The sequence below is a fragment of the Aspergillus pseudotamarii genome, assembly GCF_009193445.1.
Source record: "Aspergillus pseudotamarii strain CBS 117625 unplaced genomic scaffold BDV38scaffold_41, whole genome shotgun sequence".
NCBI classification, from domain to species: domain Eukaryota; kingdom Fungi; phylum Ascomycota; class Eurotiomycetes; order Eurotiales; family Aspergillaceae; genus Aspergillus; species Aspergillus pseudotamarii.
The window spans coordinates 43143-63173 of record NW_022475055.1 but is presented as its reverse complement, the minus strand read 5'-3'; the positions used below and the strand labels follow the sequence as shown (position 1 = coordinate 63173).

Here is a 20031-nt window from a genome sequence, read left to right as displayed (position 1 = left end):
ATTTATGAATACTATCTGAAACTTGACTTTAATCGCAATTTTTAGCTAAATTCTACTAGAGTAAGAGCGAGAGATTGGAGCGAAAAGCTACTCTATAGTCTACATCCGGGCCGGAGAACATTGACAGCTACTAAGAATGGATGCACTAAACCGAAAAGACTGATAGATATTAAGATGGGAGTAGGCTTCACTACAAAAGCTAACGATTTTCTATAGTCGGTAGTGTCACTAGCTAATTCTTTTGTGCTCACAGCATCATCTGTGTAATCATTATAAATCTGCTTCCTCTGTGATATAAAGCGTTCAAACACGGCCTGTTGGCGTCGTTAAAATAAGTACATACAAAGAGACATAGCGCATAACATTGCCTTAGAAAAGACAAAAGAGAAGACCCATCAACATACCAGAAATGGATCCGGCAGCGGGCGTACCGAAGGGGACAGCAACGTTGGGGGTAGGGGTCGATGAGGAAGAAGATCCCTTGTTGCCAGCACCCTTCTTAGTCGCGGTGACCTTGACATTGTAACCGCTCTTTGAATCGTAGGGGAAGGGGCTCGTGTAGTTGTAAGTCGCAGTGGTTCCCTTATAGGTCTCCTTGACAATGTCCAGAATTCCATGACCAGCTGAACAGTTGCCGCTGGTCAATGGGTTTGGCCACATAGGCGAGAACTTGGAGTAATCACCAGCGGACATGGGTCCAGGGTATGTCTCATTGAGACGAAGGTTTGTAGTGTCAACATCATAGTTGACATAGCCAGTCTTGTTGGCCACAATTTCAAGAATATTGGCACCACAATCCCATCGGCCAAGGGATGGCAGACCCCAGTTGGCCGACATGGAAGCGATGATCGAATAGTGAGTATAGAACGTATCATCTGTGGTGCCCTTTAGGTCATCAGGAATGGCACCACCCAAGAGAATGCTCATGATCTTGTTTCCCTTGGGGTAGGTCTTGTCTTCATCGAAAGTGAGAAGAAGCAGAGTATTTTCCATGAAATAGGAGTTGTCGAGCAACTGGGAGACCCAGCTACGTTCCCACTTGGCGGCGAAGGTGATGTTGGTATCGTGCGCATCGTTGGTCATGTTGGGGGTAATGAAAGCGTACTGAGGGAGCTTCTTATCGGCGAGATCGTCCTCAAAGTTGGTGAAGTTTTTGATCTGACGCAAACGTGTGCTGTTCTTCGTGACCGAGTCAAACAGTATCAACGGGTTGTGCTTTCGCACGTAATCATTGGCATAAGTTTCCTGGTTGGAGTAGTTGTATCCCTGGAATCCAGGGTAAGGCAAATGTTCTTGGTACTCTCCCCAGGCAATGTGCTTCGTGTCGAACAAGTCGGCAATGGTCGAGACGTTGGCCGGGATCTGGTTGAAATCGTCATTGTCCATGCCAAATGTGTCTCCTCCGGCGGAAGCACAGTAGTTGGGCTCAGATGGATGGGTGGTTGCAAAGAAATTGGTGCTTCGACAGTCAGTAAGGTGTTGTGACAACTGAGCAAGTCTCGACAGGGAAGTCTTACAGAGTGATTCCTTGCTTGGCCAGCCATTGGTAGTTCTCATCGGCAGACGCGTCCGAATAGTCCTTCGAAAAATATGCATTAGGATGTAGGGAAGATAAGTCTTAGGGTGCGCCACATACAATGTTCTCCAGCCAAACTTGGAAGAATCTGTCAAAGGCCAGGCCAGTCACATTGGAGACAGGAGAGTAGGGCTCTGTAGTAGCCGCAGCCTTCTCAATGTCTGAAAGGGAAGGTTCACTCTCCGTGGCAGTTTGGGCATAGGCCAAAGAGGCCGCGAATAGACTTGCAAGGAAGGACTTCATCTTTGAGATTTTGTATGTGGCCTCTTCTTGTCAACAGATCGTCCTTGTCACCGATACAAGAGGAAGAATGCAAGGAAAGATCAGCAAAGGGGGCGCGACCACCTGTCTTTATAGGCAGGAGAGAGGAAAATCCTATCGCATATGACCATGCGCTATGCGCACGAGGTCGGTAGGGCAGATTGCAGTGTACCACTGTACCTAGTAGTAGTATGTTGCGCTACTGGCGGGTTGTATCCACCAAGACAGTTTAGATAATTGATCGTTTAGAACCACGAGGTCAGGGAAGCTTGTTTCATTCGACGGTTGCCATTTCGGCTAATTGAACCGCAGGCAACAGTTGAATCGCTTAGTAGCATTGTTTTGTAAATGCCAGTCTGAGATTGGGTAGCGGCATGGGACAGAACGAAGGAAGTCAGGGCCCCTTGCAGTACAGGAAGTCGTCCATGCGAGACCTTCGAGATCCCGGTCCTCTGTGGGTCCCGGAATCAGGTCTGGGCGAATGCTTATCCACGCCCTCGGTGGGGCCGAAAGTCTGGAGGATTCGGAGGGCAGCACGTGCGCCATCTTCTGGTTGACAACTCCAGTACTACTTTGTCCATTCGAAGTGGAGTCAGTAGTCAAGCATAGGATAAGACAGGAAGATAGCAGTAGCTACTGCACCTAATACCTCCAGGGCTGACTGGCCCGGCTCGGTCGGAATGGACTGAGGTATAGTAGCTTTGAACTTCATTAATGCGAGTATGGTTACAATTTACAAACTATCGCATGACCAGCTATAGGCTGCTAAAATATTCTTCCCGTCATTCATTCATCCATCCCGAGAAAGACACGCGCCAATATGCGTAGTCCTTAATGGATAGAACTATTGTATATGAATTGAAGAGTTATTCAACTTGGGGTTGACAGTCACTGCCGATAAGTTTAGATTACAGCCTTGGAATGCTAATATTAATGGTGTTGTCGAATTTCTCTCTCTTTCTCAATCCCATACTATTACAAATCCATTATATACCATGCTAATATGAGTAGCTTAAACCGCAACTGAGGTGGACAAAGGCCTTCTCCAAGAAGATGTACTGGGCAACTGAACACACAATGTAATGCCACTAGTACTGGATATGCTTACTTGTGTTCCATACATATAGAATAAAGCCTGATCGGAGATTTACATAACGGCAGAAATTTACACTTTTAGCGTGAATAGATTTGCTCCGACGCCGTATGGGTGTCGTGGGATTCTAGGTGTTCTATATATCCCAGTCAAATTCCCCATTAACATAGTGACGTCCCCCTGTAGCTGTTCCCATTGCGGATACAAATTCATAGCTTTGTATGGATTCCGGATTTACTCCGGGTCTAACGATAGTTGTCTGCGAACCCGAACTCACATTAGAAGTGCACGCCGCAATGAAAAAGTTCATTGATCTTTACTCATTACAGAAACATCCTCCAACCATGAGACATGCGTAGAAAGAAATTCCCCCCCCCCCCCCAAAAAAAATTCTTTTAGAAATAATTTTGGAGCTCCACGCAGAACAGGCATTGGCATTGATTGCTTATTCCTTTTACCATACACGGCCATCTACATCCGGTATTCTTCAGTAAGTAAATTTTGTCTTCTCTTCTTCCTCATCCCTAAAAGAGGCAGAGACTAGTCACATCAGAATTGGCCTCTAGCTGAACAGAGAATGAGAGTTTATTTTATACTCCATCACAACTGGGGACGATCACGTGGTTCGATTCAACCTCGGCAGATTCAATCAGAGCCCAATCTGGGGAACCGACCGACCGCATTGGCCTCCGCGCAACACCGCCGGCCGTTTCCCGCTCAAGTTGTTGACTCCCTCGTTTACAAAACGACGTATCTTGATAAAACACCATGATTATACAATGAGCTCGACAAATTTTGCCGCTGCTCAGGAGCGCGTCCTGGAACGTCGTCGTCTCCGCGAAGCCGAGGCTCGCGCTCGATTTGCAGAACAGCAGCGGACGTCTCCGGTTAATCATCCTGCGTTCCAGAGACTCCCTTATCCTTTGAATAGATTACCTGTTTCAGGCCTCTCATTATGGAATACCATAAAAGGCCGCGAGGGTAATAGGCCTGCTTTCCGCGTTGGACAAGTCGATGCTGAGCTCCTGGATGAGGAACTGTTGGGGTTACTGAAAGGGCAAGTCGGGAATGCTTTGAAGTACTTCGGGGTAGGTTATTCTCGTCCGTCTTCAACATTATATTGTATGATATCCACTAATGTTCCGATATTGTAGCCCCAAGCCCGTGAGGATTGGTCCCACGAAATCCAATTTGCTCTACGTGCAATCTTGTTCAAGCTCTCGATTTGGGATCACGACGCATCTTATGGAGCGGCCTTACAAAATTTAAAGTACATAGACACTCGTAGCAAGGGCCCAATTCATTCTGCTCCAACGAAGTGGCAGAAATCCTTGTATGGTCTACTCACAGTTGGTGGTCGCTACGCCTGGGAGAAATGGGAGAGCTGGTTGATCAACCAAGAAGGCGGCTATGACGAGGTGAGTGCTAGTGGCGACCCTTCAGTTATCCATTGTGCTCATATTAGTAGCCATCCCGAGAAGTGCGGATGCTGGCTCGAATGACAGATCTCGTTTCCACGACACACTCGATTGCAGCCTTTATCTCTTTCCTTGTATTCCTTGTCAACGGCCGATACCGAACATTAGTCGACCGTATCCTTCGCATACGCCTAACTCCTCCCTCTGCACAGGCAAGCCGCGAGGTGTCGTTCGAATATTTGAATCGACAACTTGTGTGGCACGCATTCACGGAGTTCCTTTTGTTCCTGCTGCCGCTCGTGGGAATCAGCAGATGGCGACGATGGATATCCCGAGCGTGGCGCAGAACAATGTCTAGTATCAAATCAAGTGATGGAGACTCCGAAGAAGCTGAGAAGCAAGGAGAGCTAGCATTCCTTCCTGAAAGGACCTGCGCAATATGTTACAAAGCGAGCAATCCAGAGTCCGCAACAGAAAGCGAAGTGATCGCTGCATCGGCGGCCTCTGGGGGAATCCTCGGGTCCGCCCAGACGGACATTACAAATCCTTATGAGGCAGTCCCTTGTGGCTGCGTATACTGCTTCGTCTGTCTAGTGCAAAAGGTCGAGGGAGAGGAAGGAGAGGGTTGGATATGTCTCCGCTGCGGTGAGATCGTTAAGAAATGCAAACCCTGGCACGGCGATGTTCTCGAGGAGGCTCGACCTCAGTCAAGCTCAGGAAAAATTGTTGGCTTTGCCGTAGACGATGGTTCTGGTGTCCATCGTGATGAGTCTGAGAAGGGGATGGATGATTCCTTTGAGAAACCGGGCCCACTGCAGGATTCTATTTCAGATGAAGGGCTACAGCACTCTGGCCAGTGGTCTACGGTTGACCGAGAATCAGATTAGTGTGGCTGGATAACATGCTGGGCAAAAAGCGACAGGCGTCAATCATTTCATTCTTATGGATATTATACGATGAATTATTATTATTTCTAGGAGTCAGCTTTTATCGAAGATACCCAGTTGCACTGGCCCTCATCTTTTCTTGATTATCTATCTAGAACTTACTAAAAGCACTAGTAATCTTCCAGTCAGTATACTATACACAAAGAATGTAGGGAGTAAGGTCCCCATCTTCCGAGTCGTCTGGTGATTAGAAGTTCCCCACTTTATACCCGAGACCTTTGTCAAATCACAGCGGGCAGTTGAATTATACTCCTCAGAAACAACAACTAATAGGATCAATTCCGATTATTCAACATCCCCCGCAACGGACATGTCGCCGATACTCTTTACGGAGACACGTACCAACTCCGATTTACCGGGAGATGAGGGGCTCACTTCCACCGCACGATCGCTCTATCGTCTTTGCATTTTATAAAGCTGTATTGGCCCTATCCATTGTCGACCTAAGATATAGGGTCATTTGACTGTCCTGAAGCATCCAACGGCATTTTTCATTCGAACTATTCAGCGTTCGCCATGGACCCCTCCAAACCCGCCGTCTCATCAGCCTTTGGGGAAGCGAAATATATCGAATTCCCCTGTCTTCCAGAGGGCACAAAGCATGAGGATGGAACACCTGCGCTGAATCGCTACTCTTCAACCATCACTAGAGGCCATGACTTCCCTGGCGCTAAGGTAGGTAGTTTAACTTGGAAACTCCGTCGACCGGAGTTTGACCCTGATCGTGCTGACAGCAATTTCCATTTCTAATAGGCAATGCTCTATGCTGCAGGTGTTCCCGACCAAAATGCTATGGCAAAGAGTCCTCAGGTAGGAATTGCATCCGTGTGGTGGGAAGGAAATCCGTGTAACATGCACCTGCTGGATATGGGCAAGACGGTGAAGAAGTCCGTCGAGGGTCAGGGCATGATTGGTTGGCAATATAACACTATTGGCGTTTCAGATGCCATCACCATGGGCAGTGAAGGTCAGTGACTTCGAAGACTACTTGCAAGTTCCCATCGGAGACATACCTGACGGTACAACAGGCATGAGGTTTTCTCTCCAAACGCGTGAGATCATTGCGGATAGCGTCGAGACCGTGACTTGCGCTCAGTACCACGACGCCTGCATTGCCATCCCCGGATGCGATAAAAACATGCCTGGAGTGGTGATGGGTATGGCCAGGCATAACCGGCCCTCCATCATGATCTACGGCGGAACTATTCAAATTGGGTATTCCAACCTCCTACGAAAGCCAATCAACGTTTCGAGTTGCTTCGAAGCCGCTGGGGCTTATTCATATGATACTTTGCGTCAACCGGACGATGGTGGGGACACCAGCAAGACCAAGGATGAGATCATGGATGATCTTGAGAGACATGCCTGTCCCAGCGCGGGCGCTTGTGGGGGCATGTTCACTGCGAACACAATGGCCACAGCCATCGAGTCAATGGGTCTGTCTTTGCCTGGCTCCTCTTCCACCCCCGCTACGTCTCCATCAAAAATGCGAGAGTGCGTCAAGGTGGCGGAAGCGATTAAAGTTTGCATGGAAAAGAATATAAGACCGCGTGATCTTTTGACTAAGCGGTCCTTCGAAAATGCCCTCGTCATGACAATGGCTCTTGGAGGAAGCACCAACGGTGTGCTCCACTTCCTTGCCATGGCTCGGACAGCTGGCGTGGAACTCACTCTGGATGATATTCAGAGGGTCAGTAACAAGATTCCATTCATTGCTGACCTTTCCCCCAGTGGAAAATACTACATGGCGGACTTGTACGATATTGGAGGCGTCCCGTCTGTTCAGAAGCTGTTGATTGCAGGGGGTTTACTTGATGGCGATATCCCAACGGTTACCGGAAAGACTCTGGCCGAGAATGTGGCATCATTCCCATCATTGCCGGACGATCAGGTTATTATTCGTCCTTTAGATAACCCTATTAAGGCAACTGGCCACCTTCAGATCCTCCGTGGAAACCTAGCCCCCGGAGGCGCCGTGGCTAAGATCACCGGCAAGGAGGGCACTAGATTTACAGGAAAGGCACGAGTGTTTGATAAGGAGTATCAGCTTAATGATGCACTCAACCAGGGTAAAATACCCCGAGATGAGAACCTAGTGATCATCGTCCGTTATGAGGGCCCCAAGGGCGGACCGGGGATGCCGGAGCAGCTCAAGGCCAGCGCGGCATTGATGGGAGCCAAGCTTACCAACGTGGCACTGATCACTGATGGAAGATACTCAGGGGCAAGCCATGGGTTCATCGTAGGTCACATTGTACCCGAAGCCGCGGTAGGAGGACCAATCGCTGTTGTCCGCGATGGGGACGTGGTCACAATCAATGCGGAAACCAATGAAATTAGCATGGATGTCTCGGATGAAGAAATCCAGCAACGGTTGAGAGAGTGGCAGCCTCCCACACCGCACGTTACACGGGGTGTGCTGGCCAAGTATGCCCGACTGGTTGGAGACGCTTCCCATGGCGCAATGACGGACCTTTTTTAGGATATTTTCGGTACATGGTAATAATTTATGAATAAATTTTTATACGACATCTTTATGAGCTGATCATGTCATCATGGTCAAATAATTATGTGTCAAACGGACCCGTGCTCCGTAGGGAGTGCCATCCATACCGAATCCATGACAGAAATCGACTTACCGCTAAGATGCCAGGGCCAAACTGCGTGCTGAATATGGCTAAGCTGAAATCAGGAAACACAACTCCTGATTCTAACTCTTCATAGACTCATGTCCCCAAGTACCTGTTTGGCCTGTAAATATCGTCGACCACAGGGGTATACACAGTACAACCTCCAATAGGAACTGATGGGGACGCCCTGTCCCCAGGCGTCCTACATACACGGTGGACCGAATGGCACAAAAGAATTGAAAATCAATGTAATATGTGTAACTTGACTCCCACTATAAACAGAAGAGTAGTAAGACAACAGACTCGATTCATTTTGATACTTACTCTACAGAGGATATGTCCTAGTATTTTTAGGGGGAGAGGACAGCATACTCGATAGACAGTACCTCAGGCATTCCTTTGTTACATGATCGATGACGTCCCTGCTGAGTCAGTGCAGCCACGAGGATGCAGGCTGACGCCATGAGTGGGCTACGGTGGATGACTCATCCTCGCCGATCCTCCACGGTGCTGCTTCGGAGCCTGTGACAGGCCGACGATGTATTTTTCGCTCCAACAAACAAGCTAGAGCTAAACATCGTCACTTCCTCAGCAAGGAGTCGCATTCCTATTTTAACCACTGACAAGTGAGCAGGGAGAAGCGACATCTCACAGGGCCGGACCCTTTTCGCATTGATCCCTTCAAGGTAAGACGCTATGTTGTTTGTCGCACAAAGTACCCGCTCGTCCTGCCTTTAAACGTGGTGTGAATTCTTCGCAAGTAACCTTGGTTCTAGCTGACCATTCTTCCAATGACCGTAGCATATATCCCACGTTTCCCCTCGTCTCCTGGAACATTCCATTATTTCGTGTGGCCTGTATCTGGGCCTACTGTCTTGTCCGCCTCCTGGAATAGAGTCAACTCGTCATTGGGAGCTTCTCAGAGAATCAATAGTCGCTCCTTTCTTGGCTTTGCCTCAAACTGTGGATCTCCCAGATTTCCCCGGAGCGCCCAAAGATAGACTGAAGACCAACGTGTTGCATGCTTATCATCTATTGGTCCGATTACTCTCGGCGGGCGCATTCTAGATACAAACTAAGAACGTCGGGTCGCGGCCTCTCCCTTACCTCAAAGGGATCTTCTGAGAGATCCAAACCGTAATTTCGATTCGTCTCACCACCTGAGACGGTGAATTGCTTCGACTGACCCGCTTAGTTGCCTCACTTTTGCGCTAAACCCAGGTCTACCCACCAAAGAGGTTCCGCCGTTCCATCTCGTGTATAGATCTCGAAGTGCATTCCAGAACGCATCCCCCGTGATCGCACAAGGATCGGCCGGGTAAGCTGTTTGGTGCTAGACATTGTGGCGTGGTAAACCGTGAATGAATGAATACGTTGTCCGAAAAGGGGGAGCTGTTCAAACTGGGCCAGATCGGCATCGTTATAAGTTAAAGACTTGTCGCAATGGGGCCAACTGATTCGCCAACACTCCCTACGACTTCCCGTCTAGTCGTCTCGGATATTAGTGCTGTCATACGCTTCTGGGACTCTGTCCACTCTATTCTCACCAACCCAAGTGCCTTGGTTTCTTTCACTCCCCTTTTCCAAAACCTCGATCGTGATGGACTATTGAGTTCACCGAAAGCCTTATTGCTGAGTACCTGCTTTATCGTCATGGCCGGTTGTGGGTTCTTATCCGTCATTCTGCGGCGCAAGAGCTCTGGACGGACTTCGGGGAACAAGCGTCATCGCCGGGCAGCTCGTCGAAATGCCTCCAACCCGTCTTCTGGAACTTTTACCTCGTCCGAAGACGAAGGTTATGATAGCAGTGGATCGTTGCGACATGGCACAGACAGCGCCTTCTCTACAGAGAAGACGGAGCCTCAACGCCGCGAGCAGTCAGACGATGGTCTGCACACCCCTAACCCTACCCTACTGTCAATTATTGCTGACGGCCAAGTAGCGCAAACCACAGATCCGGGCCTACTCAAAAAACATTCAACATATATCTCCTACACTACATCCGTCGCAACATATCCATCCATAAGAACATTTTACAAGCCGCATCCACAGAAGGACAAGTTGCCGATAAAACCAACTCCAATCCCATTGCTAGTCTTTGTACACGGCTTGGGTGGATCACTAGCCCAATTCAATCATCTGCTGACTAGCTTGTCCAACGTCGGGCCATGCTTCGGAATAGATCTGCCCGGTTGCGGATTGTCGAGGTTCGAGCCTGCTTCTTGGAACGCATATAAGGTCGAAGCTCTCGCAGAACTGCTTGCGACTGCTATTGAAGAGCATCGTGATAAAGATGCCGGCCAGGGGGTGGTCTTGATCGCTCACAGTTTGGGCTGTTCCCTTTCAGCGATGTTGGCGTCCGCGACCTCTCCTGTAGGGCCCAACTTGAAAAAGCATATTCTCGGACTCATCGCTATCTGTCCCCGCGCGTCGCCCCCATCTTCCAAAGAAGTTACGTCTTTCCGCCGACTCCTCCACATTCCGGGTCCGATCTTTGACCTTTGGCGATACTGGGACCGACGAGGGGGTCTGAAGAGCGCCAGTGTCAATCGTCTCGTCGGCGCAGATGCTGATCCCGATACAAGAGAACTCCAAGTGCGCTACAACAAACAGAGCAAGACGCCTGTGTGGAGACGCATGGCTTGGGGTACTCTTCCCACATATGGCGGTGTCGATGAAACCCCTGTAGGAGGGATTCCAGGGGAGACGACCTGGGCAGGAGTACGGACGCCAACCTTGCTTGTAGCTGGCGAGTCTGACACAGTAACGAAGCCTGCGGAATTGCAAAAAATTGTTAGGTTCTTCGGGGGCAAAGACTCAAAGATCGAAGAAAGCAGCAATGGTAGTAACATTATTCCGGATGCTTCCAAAGTCAATGACCAAGCTTCAGCCCCCTACAGCTGCTTAGCGCACGACGAAGAGTTTGGTGTTGAGCCTCAAGTGAATGAGAAGGAAATAAAGAACACTTCAGAGAAGCCACTTCAAGCTAGACGCTCTGTCAAAACAGTTATCCTCCCAGCTCCGGCTTCTCACGCTCTTCTTTACGATCGTGCGACATATCGCACTTTAGCTGGAATCATCCAGGACTTCCTTCAACAGCATGTTGATAATCGGCTGAGTCTCGGATGGCAGTTGCAATATCTTAATACGTCGGGCAAATGGGACGTGAAGAACCTAGCCAAGTGGAAAAAAGTCACACCTGTTTCAGAGCGCATCTCTGACACATTCGTCGCGCTGAAAATGCTACGCGAGGTTGACGAGGAGCATAATCCTGTACTATTCTCACAAGCGTATAGTGACCGGATCTATGCAGTTATCGATATTAGCTACGAAAACCCGGTGTACAATCCAGCCTCTCTGGAAAAGGGAGGCATCCATTACCACAAGCACCCTACTGTGTCAAAGATCCCACCAACACCAGATGAGACACGGGATTTTATTGCCTTGGTCGATAGGCTTCAGAACGAGATTACAGAGAAGGTGGTGAAGTCTGGCAACCGCCAGACTCCACGCCCGGTAGTTGGGGTTCACTGTCATTACGGATACAATCGAACCGGTTTCTTGATTGTCAGCTACCTGATTGAACGTTGTGGGTACACCGTCCAGGAAGCAATTGACGAATTTGAAAGACGCCGTCCACCAGGCATCCGTCATGGACATTTTATTGATACATTGTTCGTGTGATATTGTGTTGGTCTTAAGAGAGCGCCGACTCTGTAGAAGACAGATGGGATTTGATGCCCTCGTCCTTCTGCTGGTTGCGTTTGCGCTTGTCTTTCTCTTCTACTATTATCCTCTTTTCGTTTCGTTTTCGGGACTATGTGGCGTTCGGCTTGGGATCATGGCTTGGGATGGTGTAATAATGAGTTATGACAATTAGTACCTCTTTGATAGACTGTACAGTAGCCAGTGATAAATAACGAATCTAATTCTTGTCTACCATGGTCATGTCCTTGTTACTGTGCGAATGTCCTTAAAAGGTTACTACGTATCAAATGGTGCACTTGGAAGGAACACTAGCTCCCCCCATCTTTTCCTGCACGATCAAAACTAAATTCCTAGTAGTTCAAGGCTAACTCCCGGGCTAGTAGGTAAGTTTAACCATTCCCGTTTAAGGCCGTTCGGAGCCGTCATTTGTATTTCGACCGTGATACCTGAGGCATAAATGTTTAGGGTTACGCTAGTCCACATACGGACCGACATAGCTTAGTCACCCACAAACCCACAACGAGAAACCGCGTGATTGTCCGTCCGAAATTTCGAGGTTTGATCTGACCGACCGACTCTCCAACGACGACAACGACCCATCCTCTCACCTCGTCCCCTTTTCAGTACACCTTCGATTCCCGCTCGAGGTTCAAAGTCGCAAAAATGGGTGGTGTCACCGTTCGCGATGTGGACGTAAGTTGTCCTGTCCCCCCTGCACCTATACCTATATGCTCCTGAAGTCGATATGGCACCGGTATCTGGAAGAGGGGGAAACGGAGGAGGGACCAACATTGCAGGGCAGGGAGTGAGGAGCAGAAATCTTGGGATATTCTGGACGTGCTGGATTATTGTGGGCACTGGTTTACGTGGACGACATCGATATGCCTCAATCGGATCGCGAAGCATCGATTGATGGGATCTGCGACTGGGATGCATAGGATATACAACACTGCGATGGACGCATCGAATTGCGATTATCAGATACCAGAATTCTGCCAGAGGATCTTCAGGAACCTAGATTGCAAGGTCAGGTCAATCAAAAGACGTATACTGACGAATTTTTGGATTACAGGCGCAGAAGTTCATCTCTGCTTACTCTGCGTTCTTGAAGCGTCAGGGAAAGCTCCCCATCCCTGGTGCGTAATCTCCCCAACTGAACTTGTCTTGTGATCGATCGGAAACTGATGGTTTGTGCAGGATGGGTTGACACTGTCAAGACCTCTTGCTCCAACGAGCTCCCTCCCCAGAACGCTGACTGGTACGACTGAACCAACAATGTCGCTATTTGCGCTGCCGACACATCTGACAATTACTAGGTACTACGTCCGTGCCGCTGCCGTCGCTCGTCACATCTACCTCCGCAAGACCGTTGGTGTTGGCCGCCTCCGCAAGGTCCACGGCTCCGTCAAGAACCGTGGCTCCCGCCCCAACCACCACGTCGATGCCTCTGGCTCCGTCGACCGCAAGGTCATCCAGTCCCTTGAGAAGATCGGTGTCCTCGAGTACGACGAGGAGAAGGGTGGCCGTCGCATTACCCAGTCCGGCCAGCGTGATCTTGACCGTATCGCCAAGACCACCGTTGACGAGGAGGAGGAGGACGACGAGTAAATTAGCCTCGGATTAAAATAATGAAAAAGTCCTGATGTGTTCCACGTTGCCTCTTTTTTTTCCTTAATTTTTCCCTCTGGATTCTAAAGTTCCGGGGGAAAAATCGGGTGAAAAACGGTCGAGTACGCTTCGTCGGCATGGATCGAGTGGGATTGATGGCTATGGACTCAGGGAGAGGAATGAAGTTTCTTTATTGTTGCATATTACAATGTTCAATTTCCTGATGACTCGGGGGCCTACTACGGAGAATTCACCAACCTTGACTACCCAAAGACATCCATCTCTCTCTCCTTTCTATGTCTAATCGACATATCGCCTCGCCCTGATCCGACCGCCGACGGCATCTCCTGTCTCTCCCCAGGCCTGAAATATAGAGCACGTATGATATCAACATGACAGATTCAAGCCTTGCATACGGGAGTGTAAGTTGAAACCGTAGAATGTATGTACAATTGTATCAATCAAGCCTCCTCTATCTTATATCTACACATTATTTCTTCCCCGACTGCACCGTAGGATCCTACAATACCCAAAACATCAGTCCCCTGAACTGCAAAAACTCAAGACCAGAACAAAATAGTAGATAAGAAAGAACTCACCAAATAAACCTGATAAAACCGCATCTTCAACTCCTTCTCATCAAAAACCACCCGTCCAGCCCACGGCACCTCAATCTCATTCTCCGGATCCGCCTTGAGCACATACCTAACCGTCCCATAGAGCATCAACTCCCGCTCACCCCCGAAATAAACCTTCGTCGGAAAATGCTTCCTGGACTTCACATGTGTCCAGAGACCATGTCGGAGATTGAGGATTTCTTTTTCCACGGAGGTACATATATGTCAGCTCAATGCACTCATCAGAACTACACCCCACCTCCGTCCATTCTAGATTCACATAGCCAAGGATATGTCGGGATCAAGACGGAAAGAAAAGGAAAGGAAAGAGTAAATGAGGGAAAAGAACGAGAAGAGACTAACCTTTCTCCCCATTCGCGACCTTCGACCCCATGATTAACGTTGCATCGGGGGTAAAACTCTCGACGTATTTCTCGTGCAGGGATTCAGCGTCGCTCGTTGCGTAGAACGAATCCATGAAGGTTATCATGGAGTCGCCGTTGGGTGGGGTGAGGGTAGGGTTGGAGGTGAGGTTGTAGGACATTTTGGTTGACTGTGCTCTTTCTTCTCTCTTCTTGTTTGGTGGGTGGTTAACTAGGAGGGTATTGGGGTGTAATGTTATTGGGAATGGAGGGAGTTTATCTAGATTGTTTTCATTGCGCTACGAGACGAGGGGTATATACTGTATGCTTTATTTGGTGATGTCAGTTTCGCTGGGGAAGATGTTTCGGGCCGATGGGTTTGGGGCTTTCCGATCGATATCCGATGGGGTTTTTATTTTCATTTTTTTTTTCGGGGGCTGTGGTATTGGGTTTGCGGTTTGGGCTTTGGAGGTGTGGTTCGGGTGCAACTACTTTTATTATTAGTTTATTTGTACACTCTTCTAGAGATGATGGAGCATAGTGATGGTGTTGTGGTATTCATGATTTATACAGTTGTATATACAATCTGGAACAATTAAGCCTTCTTGTGATCTTCTTCGACCTCTCTGAAATCCTCCCAGCTCGCCCGGTCGGTTCCGTTGGGGCGGGAAGCCCTCTCGAATTTATTCTCGATACCATCAATTTCACAGATTGGTCGGACAACCTCAATGTCCGCGTTGTAAGCCTTGGAGTACCATTTCTCTGTAAGCGCCTCTTGTCCCGAGGCACTATCGGCGGCCACGTAGAGATGAGGGAACCGGGCCTGCATGATCTTCAGAACGGTGGAAGAGATGCGATCCACACTGTCACAGTGTCTCAGTTTGAAGAATTCTGGGGGCTGCGCAGCTCGCATTTTCTCCTGTACCTCCTCGGAGTATTTTCCTACAGCGAAGAGCAGTAGATCGTAGTGCATCAGGGACGCTTTTCCATGATAGGAGCCGCCAGTTTTTGCTCTGTGATAGAGTCCAGTCAATGCTGCAATGGCACCCATGCAACCAGTGCCATAGTCTGAAATAGGGAAGGGGGGAACCACGGGGTTCGAGAGTCCCATGAATTGTCCTTGTGCCCAGGCAACACCGGTCACCTGTAGTCTGTGTAAGCATTTCCACGTTTATCTATGATTTTGAGTTTGCATACGCAGTCCGCAATCTGTTGCCAGCCTGCGCGGCCGGCCCATTCTCCCTCATACCCGAAGCAATTCTCGTTGACGTAGATGATTCCCTTTCCACGTTTCTCTGCCAGTGAGGAAAGAGCTTCAGGGCCATAGCCCAGTTTTTCAATGGCCCCTGGGCGGTATCCGTCCACAACCACATCTGCGTCAGCCAAAAGCTCTTCAAACTGGCGCCGTCCTTCTTCCGTTTTCAGGTCCAAATCCGCAGCGTGCTTGCCCATGTTACCATCCACTTGGAAGAATGGCACATCAGAGAGGCTCGGACTGGTGATCTTCAAAACATCTGCTCCGTACTCGGTCAAGATGCGTGCAACGGTGGGGCCGGCAATGATGCGGCAGAGCTCCAAGACTTTGATTCCTTCAAGAATCTTCTTGCTCCCAGGGCGACTGGTGGGAAAGGGTGTGGGCGGCAGGTCACCCTTGAGGCGGGACACCTTCCATGGGGGTTGTTGGACGTTAAGTTCACCCTAATCAGGCATATGGTCAGTTTCAGTGGTGCCTGAAAAGCAAAGTGGCAGACAGTGCCACATACGTGAGGGGTCTTGATAAAGTCTTCGTAATTAAATGCTGTCACACCAGCTTGCTTTCTCTCCTTATTCATCTCTTCTAACTCTGCGGCTGTGTATTTCTGCACGTGGCTCTCAATGACTTTGATAATCTCTTCGTAGTCCGTCAGATCCGGACGGTGACCATCCAATCCAATCATATTCAGCGTCGTCGTGGCCTCGAGGGAGCCATGGATATGGAAGTATTCACCCTCGTTCTTAGTTTTGTATAGATTTGCAGACATCCGACGGTAACCATTAGACTGTGCCGCAAGCAAATCGGTATCTAAGCTAGTCAGCTAACAATTCTACAAAGAGATAGAGCTTCCCACCTTTCAACTTCTTTTTGACCTCCGGGTCCAGCTTAGACAGTTCGTCAACTTTTGCCATGTATGCCTGGCAACCAAAAGCTGTAGCTCGCTCAAGGTTAACCTTCACATTGCGCTTTTGAGATCCATAGCGCAGGTTCGCAATTGCGGCAGCCACGGATCCTTCGACACCTTTCAAGGCAGCCAGAGTTTCTGTCTCTTTGAAAGGAATGGGATAGTAGACCTCATCATGAGAAGAGTCGAAAGATACCGCATTCTTGCTTTCCACTACCTCCGAAGGAAGATTGAGACGCTCGGCTTGGTCACAGAGGTAAGAAAAGATACGCCCCGTCTCACGGACAGGTGAATACACACTCCCCATGTCTGGTTTGCTGATGGTTTGCGTGAAGGCGTTCGCAAAGGAATATCTACACGGATAAAGAAGGATGGATATGGAGAGGACTTTATTTGCAAAGAATTATGATCAACCCACGATAAGAGGTGTGGAGAAGGTTATATAAGTGACTGAGCTCTATATTTTCCTTCGGAAGATAGAAGGGTACTTCAACGGTTATGGCGTTCTCCGGGTCAACTCCGAGGAAGCGTCCGATGTCTGTATGTGTGGCGGATCGGCACCTGTAGGAGATGCAGTGGGCCACTTTGCCAATTGATGGCAAATAATACCAAGAGGGACTTAGAGGTCATTGTGTAAATCAAGACCAACCCCGCAAAGAAGGTTGTTATCCGACAGATGCGGCGGGTCTGGAACATTTAATTTCGGATGTGAGGCGATAAGATCGGATGCCGATAGGATAGTGGTGCTGATGTAAGCGTCTGGCATTTCAGGCATAAATCACTGTATGCCTGCATATTCATGACAACCAGTGTGTGCAAACAAGAGGCTGCGATTGCTCGGATGTTGAGACCTTGTAAAGCCCCTAAGTTCATAATCCTATAACCCAGCAGGCATAGTAGTAGAATCTTAACCTATGCTTGATAATAGTGAAAACTCAAGTACGGCTTGTGTAGATTTCATCAAATGAATAGATGTGATTGTAGACACTAGTTTCGCGATGCCAGATTTCTATCTCCAAGTGATAGTTTAACAGAAAATACTAGTCGTTCAAGAATCTTGGCTTATGTGATTCAAGAATGTGTCTCATCGGAAGCTGTGCGATATCTGCAAGGGACAAAAAATCATAGACAGGAATGTGTTAATCTCCATACTTCCAGTCTGCCCGGATATATATCTCTGTAACGAAACAGTGAAAGACTCGTATCGCAGGAATACTCGCATAGAGCCCAAGGTATTGAACAAAAAACACATTTTCCAACTCTACCTACAGAATCGGGAAAGCTTACTTCCTTGTAGGCTCTTCAATTATGCAAGGAGACAACCATTAACCGACAACTGGTAATACACAAGTCAAGAATACGTATTATTCAATCAGATGCTTTCAACCATCCTGTAATGTCCCCTTAGGTTCCGTCCATCCGATTGTGAGGAAGAGAGAGAGGATATATAATGTGCTAGTGATGTAAGCCTTACCCTGGGTTCATATGAGCCGTCAGCATGCTCTTCTTGAAAGAAAATTGTAGCACCGCTGAAGATATCTGCAAGATGATGGTCAGCCTTACGCCACCGAGACAAAGGCTAGTATTCGATGCTTACCTTGGGTAGAGAAATATCAGACTGGAGTACAAAGAATGTTCACTCTCCTTGTCCCCGATCCACACAAATTCCCGAGATTGGCATCGTATCGATCTTTCTATATGTACTATAGATGACCGGCTTTCAACGCCTCACTCCCCTAGTTGACGTTCCTGAGAAGTTATATACATAACGAGCATATCACCAAGCACTTGAAGTCACCAGCCTTGATCAATTGACTAAGGTATTGGGGGGTTCAATATTTTGCCGTCCGCCGAGAGTCTCTGATCCTCCGATGAAACGGAAATGTCTCGGACACAAAGAGAATAGCGCGGGCTGGATTTCGATTCAAACCTGTTGCGTAAATTCACTTGGCGCCCAGTGTACTCCGTATATTTCATAGCTACGGAGTAGTTTTGGCGCTCTAGGTTCTATCCGTGACCCTCGTCCGGTTCCGGGCTCTGAGGGTTTACCACCTGGTTCAACAATAATCGGGCCATGATTCCTAGAGGGACTTTTGATTTAGATGAACACATTGTAGGAAACATTTACCCCTGAGGGCTGAAATCGCTGCAGGGTGCAATGGTCTAGCCACTGTGCCTGATTGTTAACAAGAAGTTAGCCCTAATGTACATACGCTCCCCCCCACCAACACCCCACCCCCACACTTTCATGATTTACAAATTCGCTGACGTTTTATCCTGAATACGCACTGGTATACCGAGCACATATACGTGCTCCGTAATCAGGGCTAAATGAGTGAATACCTAATGGCATCTAAATCCCTCAAGCCCCTTGAGACATGAGGGGAAGTACCCATTACCGCGGAGATTGTCGGCTATCGTACCCTCACGGAGTAAAGGGCTGATGACATGAGCTGAGATGCTTGGACTTCAGACCCCACTTCTATGGCGCAGTAGATCCTGGAAATTGCATCCGGGCACTGGTAGATTGTAATTACTAGAATGAGAGTCGCGATACACCCATACCCATATTTTACCGGTGAAAGAGATCCATGCATTCGCGCATGCATCCATCAAATAGATTAATCATAGATGAGATTAAAAACCCTCTCCCCTCTGAGGTTGTAGTATCTGGATTGACAAGGTTTCTAGCATAACGCAACCGGAAAAAGTTTTCTACTTCTCAGCTGGTCAACGGAGCAAATCAGAGTAGATTCTTAGATCACATTCGTTGCATGCACACCCCACGATCTTCTCACTGCAGAGAGGGGGGAGGGGAACCATTCAACGCATTCAGATATGAGGTGGTGTTGAACGCCCACGTGTGACAATCAGGGAAAGTTATCGCGTACCGCGAATAGAATAGGGTTTCCGCTCTGCTTTCCTCATGCAACCAAACTTCGCGCACGAGCACGAGGCATGCATCTTGATATGCTCGTCGATCCGGTACCCGAGGGGTAGAATTGAGTGGAATATCTTCGGCGTTCCAAGGACACTGGAAATTTTGTATAGAGGCTTGTACACTACGACATCATCGTGCTTAGAATGCGTTACTTTTTTTTTTTTTTGTTTGACGGTAAATCTTGGAAGTGGAGCGGGGATGGAGTAGGAGTTATTATCATGACATAGGTGGATTAATTATATTTGGAGTATATAGGACATGTCTGATATGTACTAGGTACTTTGCATGAAGAGTACCTGATAAATTTCTATTGAATTTCAGTCGGTAGGATTATTCCATCATTTGTGTGTGTGTGTGCGTGTATCTGTGCGTGGACAACCACTCGGAGTAGTATGGAAAAAAGAAAAGAAGCAGGCAGAGATAAGCTAGTTACAGTGCGTAAATTACGATACCGAAGGGACGGTACTCCGGAGAAGGTCTGGATCGCTCCGGAAGGTCCCGGCGCTGTCTGAAGCGGGCCCGAGGAGTGTCAGCCAATGAACAGGCCCACGCGAGGCGATAGACGGTTTCTGTTCGTACGCGACCATGTATTCATGATTACCACTATAGTATGGGAACTATAAGGGAAAAGGAGAGATAAGAAGGCCGCACTGGCCCTACAAATATATGTACATCGAAACCATGTACTCCGTACTTTCATTTTAGTACTCC

At 48.4% G+C, this 20031-nt stretch overlaps 8 protein-coding genes across 8 annotated transcripts; 4 read left to right on the top strand and 4 right to left on the bottom strand.

Moving 5' to 3' along the window:
- Window positions 1-369: 369 nt before the first annotated feature.
- BDV38DRAFT_284697 (acid phosphatase PHOa) lies at window positions 370-1819 on the bottom strand (the record flags this gene model as incomplete). The annotated part of the gene is made up of 3 exons (XM_032060325.1): window positions 370-1459; window positions 1518-1579; window positions 1637-1819. The coding sequence occupies 3 exons, from the start codon at window positions 1817-1819 to the stop codon at window positions 370-372; spliced, it is 1335 nt and encodes a 444-aa protein (XP_031911681.1).
- A 1819-nt stretch (window positions 1820-3638) lies between these two features.
- BDV38DRAFT_251691 (pex2/pex10/pex12 family protein) lies at window positions 3639-5362 on the top strand. The gene is made up of 3 exons (XM_032055064.1): window positions 3639-4018; window positions 4085-4348; window positions 4399-5362. The coding sequence occupies exons 1-3, from the start codon at window positions 3710-3712 to the stop codon at window positions 5233-5235; spliced, it is 1410 nt and encodes a 469-aa protein (XP_031911680.1). The 5' UTR covers window positions 3639-3709; the 3' UTR covers window positions 5236-5362.
- On the top strand, window positions 5360-8187 carry ilv3B (putative mitochondrial dihydroxy acid dehydratase). Its single transcript, XM_032055063.1, has 3 exons — window positions 5360-5970; window positions 6049-6262; window positions 6324-8187. Exons 1-3 carry the CDS (start codon window positions 5812-5814, stop codon window positions 7775-7777), a joined length of 1827 nt encoding a protein of 608 aa, XP_031911679.1. The 5' UTR covers window positions 5360-5811; the 3' UTR covers window positions 7778-8187.
- Window positions 8188-9578: 1391 nt separating this feature from the next.
- Window positions 9579-11609, top strand: BDV38DRAFT_272637 (RNA 5'-triphosphatase domain-containing protein; the record flags this gene model as incomplete). The annotated part of the gene is made up of 2 exons (XM_032057519.1): window positions 9579-9795; window positions 9868-11609. The coding sequence occupies 2 exons, from the start codon at window positions 9579-9581 to the stop codon at window positions 11607-11609; spliced, it is 1959 nt and encodes a 652-aa protein (XP_031911678.1).
- A 687-nt stretch (window positions 11610-12296) lies between these two features.
- On the top strand, window positions 12297-13241 carry BDV38DRAFT_272636 (40S ribosomal protein eS19; the record flags this gene model as incomplete). The annotated part of the gene is made up of 4 exons (XM_032057518.1): window positions 12297-12326; window positions 12706-12769; window positions 12831-12891; window positions 12950-13241. 4 exons carry the CDS (start codon window positions 12297-12299, stop codon window positions 13239-13241), a joined length of 447 nt encoding a protein of 148 aa, XP_031911677.1.
- Window positions 13242-13696: 455 nt separating this feature from the next.
- BDV38DRAFT_134038 (uncharacterized protein) lies at window positions 13697-14492 on the bottom strand. The gene is made up of 2 exons (XM_032051336.1): window positions 14222-14492; window positions 13697-14058 (listed from the first exon to the last, which is right to left on the bottom strand). Exons 1-2 carry the CDS (start codon window positions 14400-14402, stop codon window positions 13802-13804), a joined length of 438 nt encoding a protein of 145 aa, XP_031911676.1. The 5' UTR covers window positions 14403-14492; the 3' UTR covers window positions 13697-13801.
- A 323-nt stretch (window positions 14493-14815) lies between these two features.
- Window positions 14816-17269, bottom strand: BDV38DRAFT_294495 (CAIB/BAIF family enzyme; the record flags this gene model as incomplete). The annotated part of the gene is made up of 4 exons (XM_032062512.1): window positions 16329-17269; window positions 15984-16282; window positions 15418-15918; window positions 14816-15364 (listed from the first exon to the last, which is right to left on the bottom strand). The coding sequence occupies exons 1-4, from the start codon at window positions 16684-16686 to the stop codon at window positions 14816-14818; spliced, it is 1707 nt and encodes a 568-aa protein (XP_031911675.1). The 5' UTR covers window positions 16687-17269.
- A 199-nt stretch (window positions 17270-17468) lies between these two features.
- Window positions 17469-19469, bottom strand: BDV38DRAFT_251675 (uncharacterized protein). The gene has a single exon (XM_032055062.1). It carries the CDS (start codon window positions 18986-18988, stop codon window positions 18794-18796), a length of 195 nt encoding a protein of 64 aa, XP_031911674.1. The 5' UTR covers window positions 18989-19469; the 3' UTR covers window positions 17469-18793.
- Window positions 19470-20031: the final 562 nt, after the last annotated feature.

Coding starts and splice junctions, on each gene's coding strand:
- ilv3B (XM_032055063.1), top strand. CDS start 5,812: ATGGACCCCTCCAAACCCGCCGTCTCATCAGCCTTTGGGGAAGCGAAA. Junction 5,971..6,048: donor ATGACTTCCCTGGCGCTAAG/GTAGGTAGTTTA, acceptor CATTTCTAATAG/GCAATGCTCTATGCTGCAGG. Junction 6,263..6,323: donor CATCACCATGGGCAGTGAAG/GTCAGTGACTTC, acceptor ACGGTACAACAG/GCATGAGGTTTTCTCTCCAA.
- BDV38DRAFT_134038 (XM_032051336.1), bottom strand. CDS start 14,402: ATGTCCTACAACCTCACCTCCAACCCTACCCTCACCCCACCCAACGGC. Junction 14,059..14,221: donor GGTCGCGAATGGGGAGAAAG/GTTAGTCTCTTC, acceptor CCGTGGAAAAAG/AAATCCTCAATCTCCGACAT.
- BDV38DRAFT_251675 (XM_032055062.1), bottom strand. CDS start 18,988: ATGCATGCGCGAATGCATGGATCTCTTTCACCGGTAAAATATGGGTAT.
- BDV38DRAFT_251691 (XM_032055064.1), top strand. CDS start 3,710: ATGAGCTCGACAAATTTTGCCGCTGCTCAGGAGCGCGTCCTGGAACGT. Junction 4,019..4,084: donor ATGCTTTGAAGTACTTCGGG/GTAGGTTATTCT, acceptor CCGATATTGTAG/CCCCAAGCCCGTGAGGATTG. Junction 4,349..4,398: donor AAGAAGGCGGCTATGACGAG/GTGAGTGCTAGT, acceptor TCATATTAGTAG/CCATCCCGAGAAGTGCGGAT.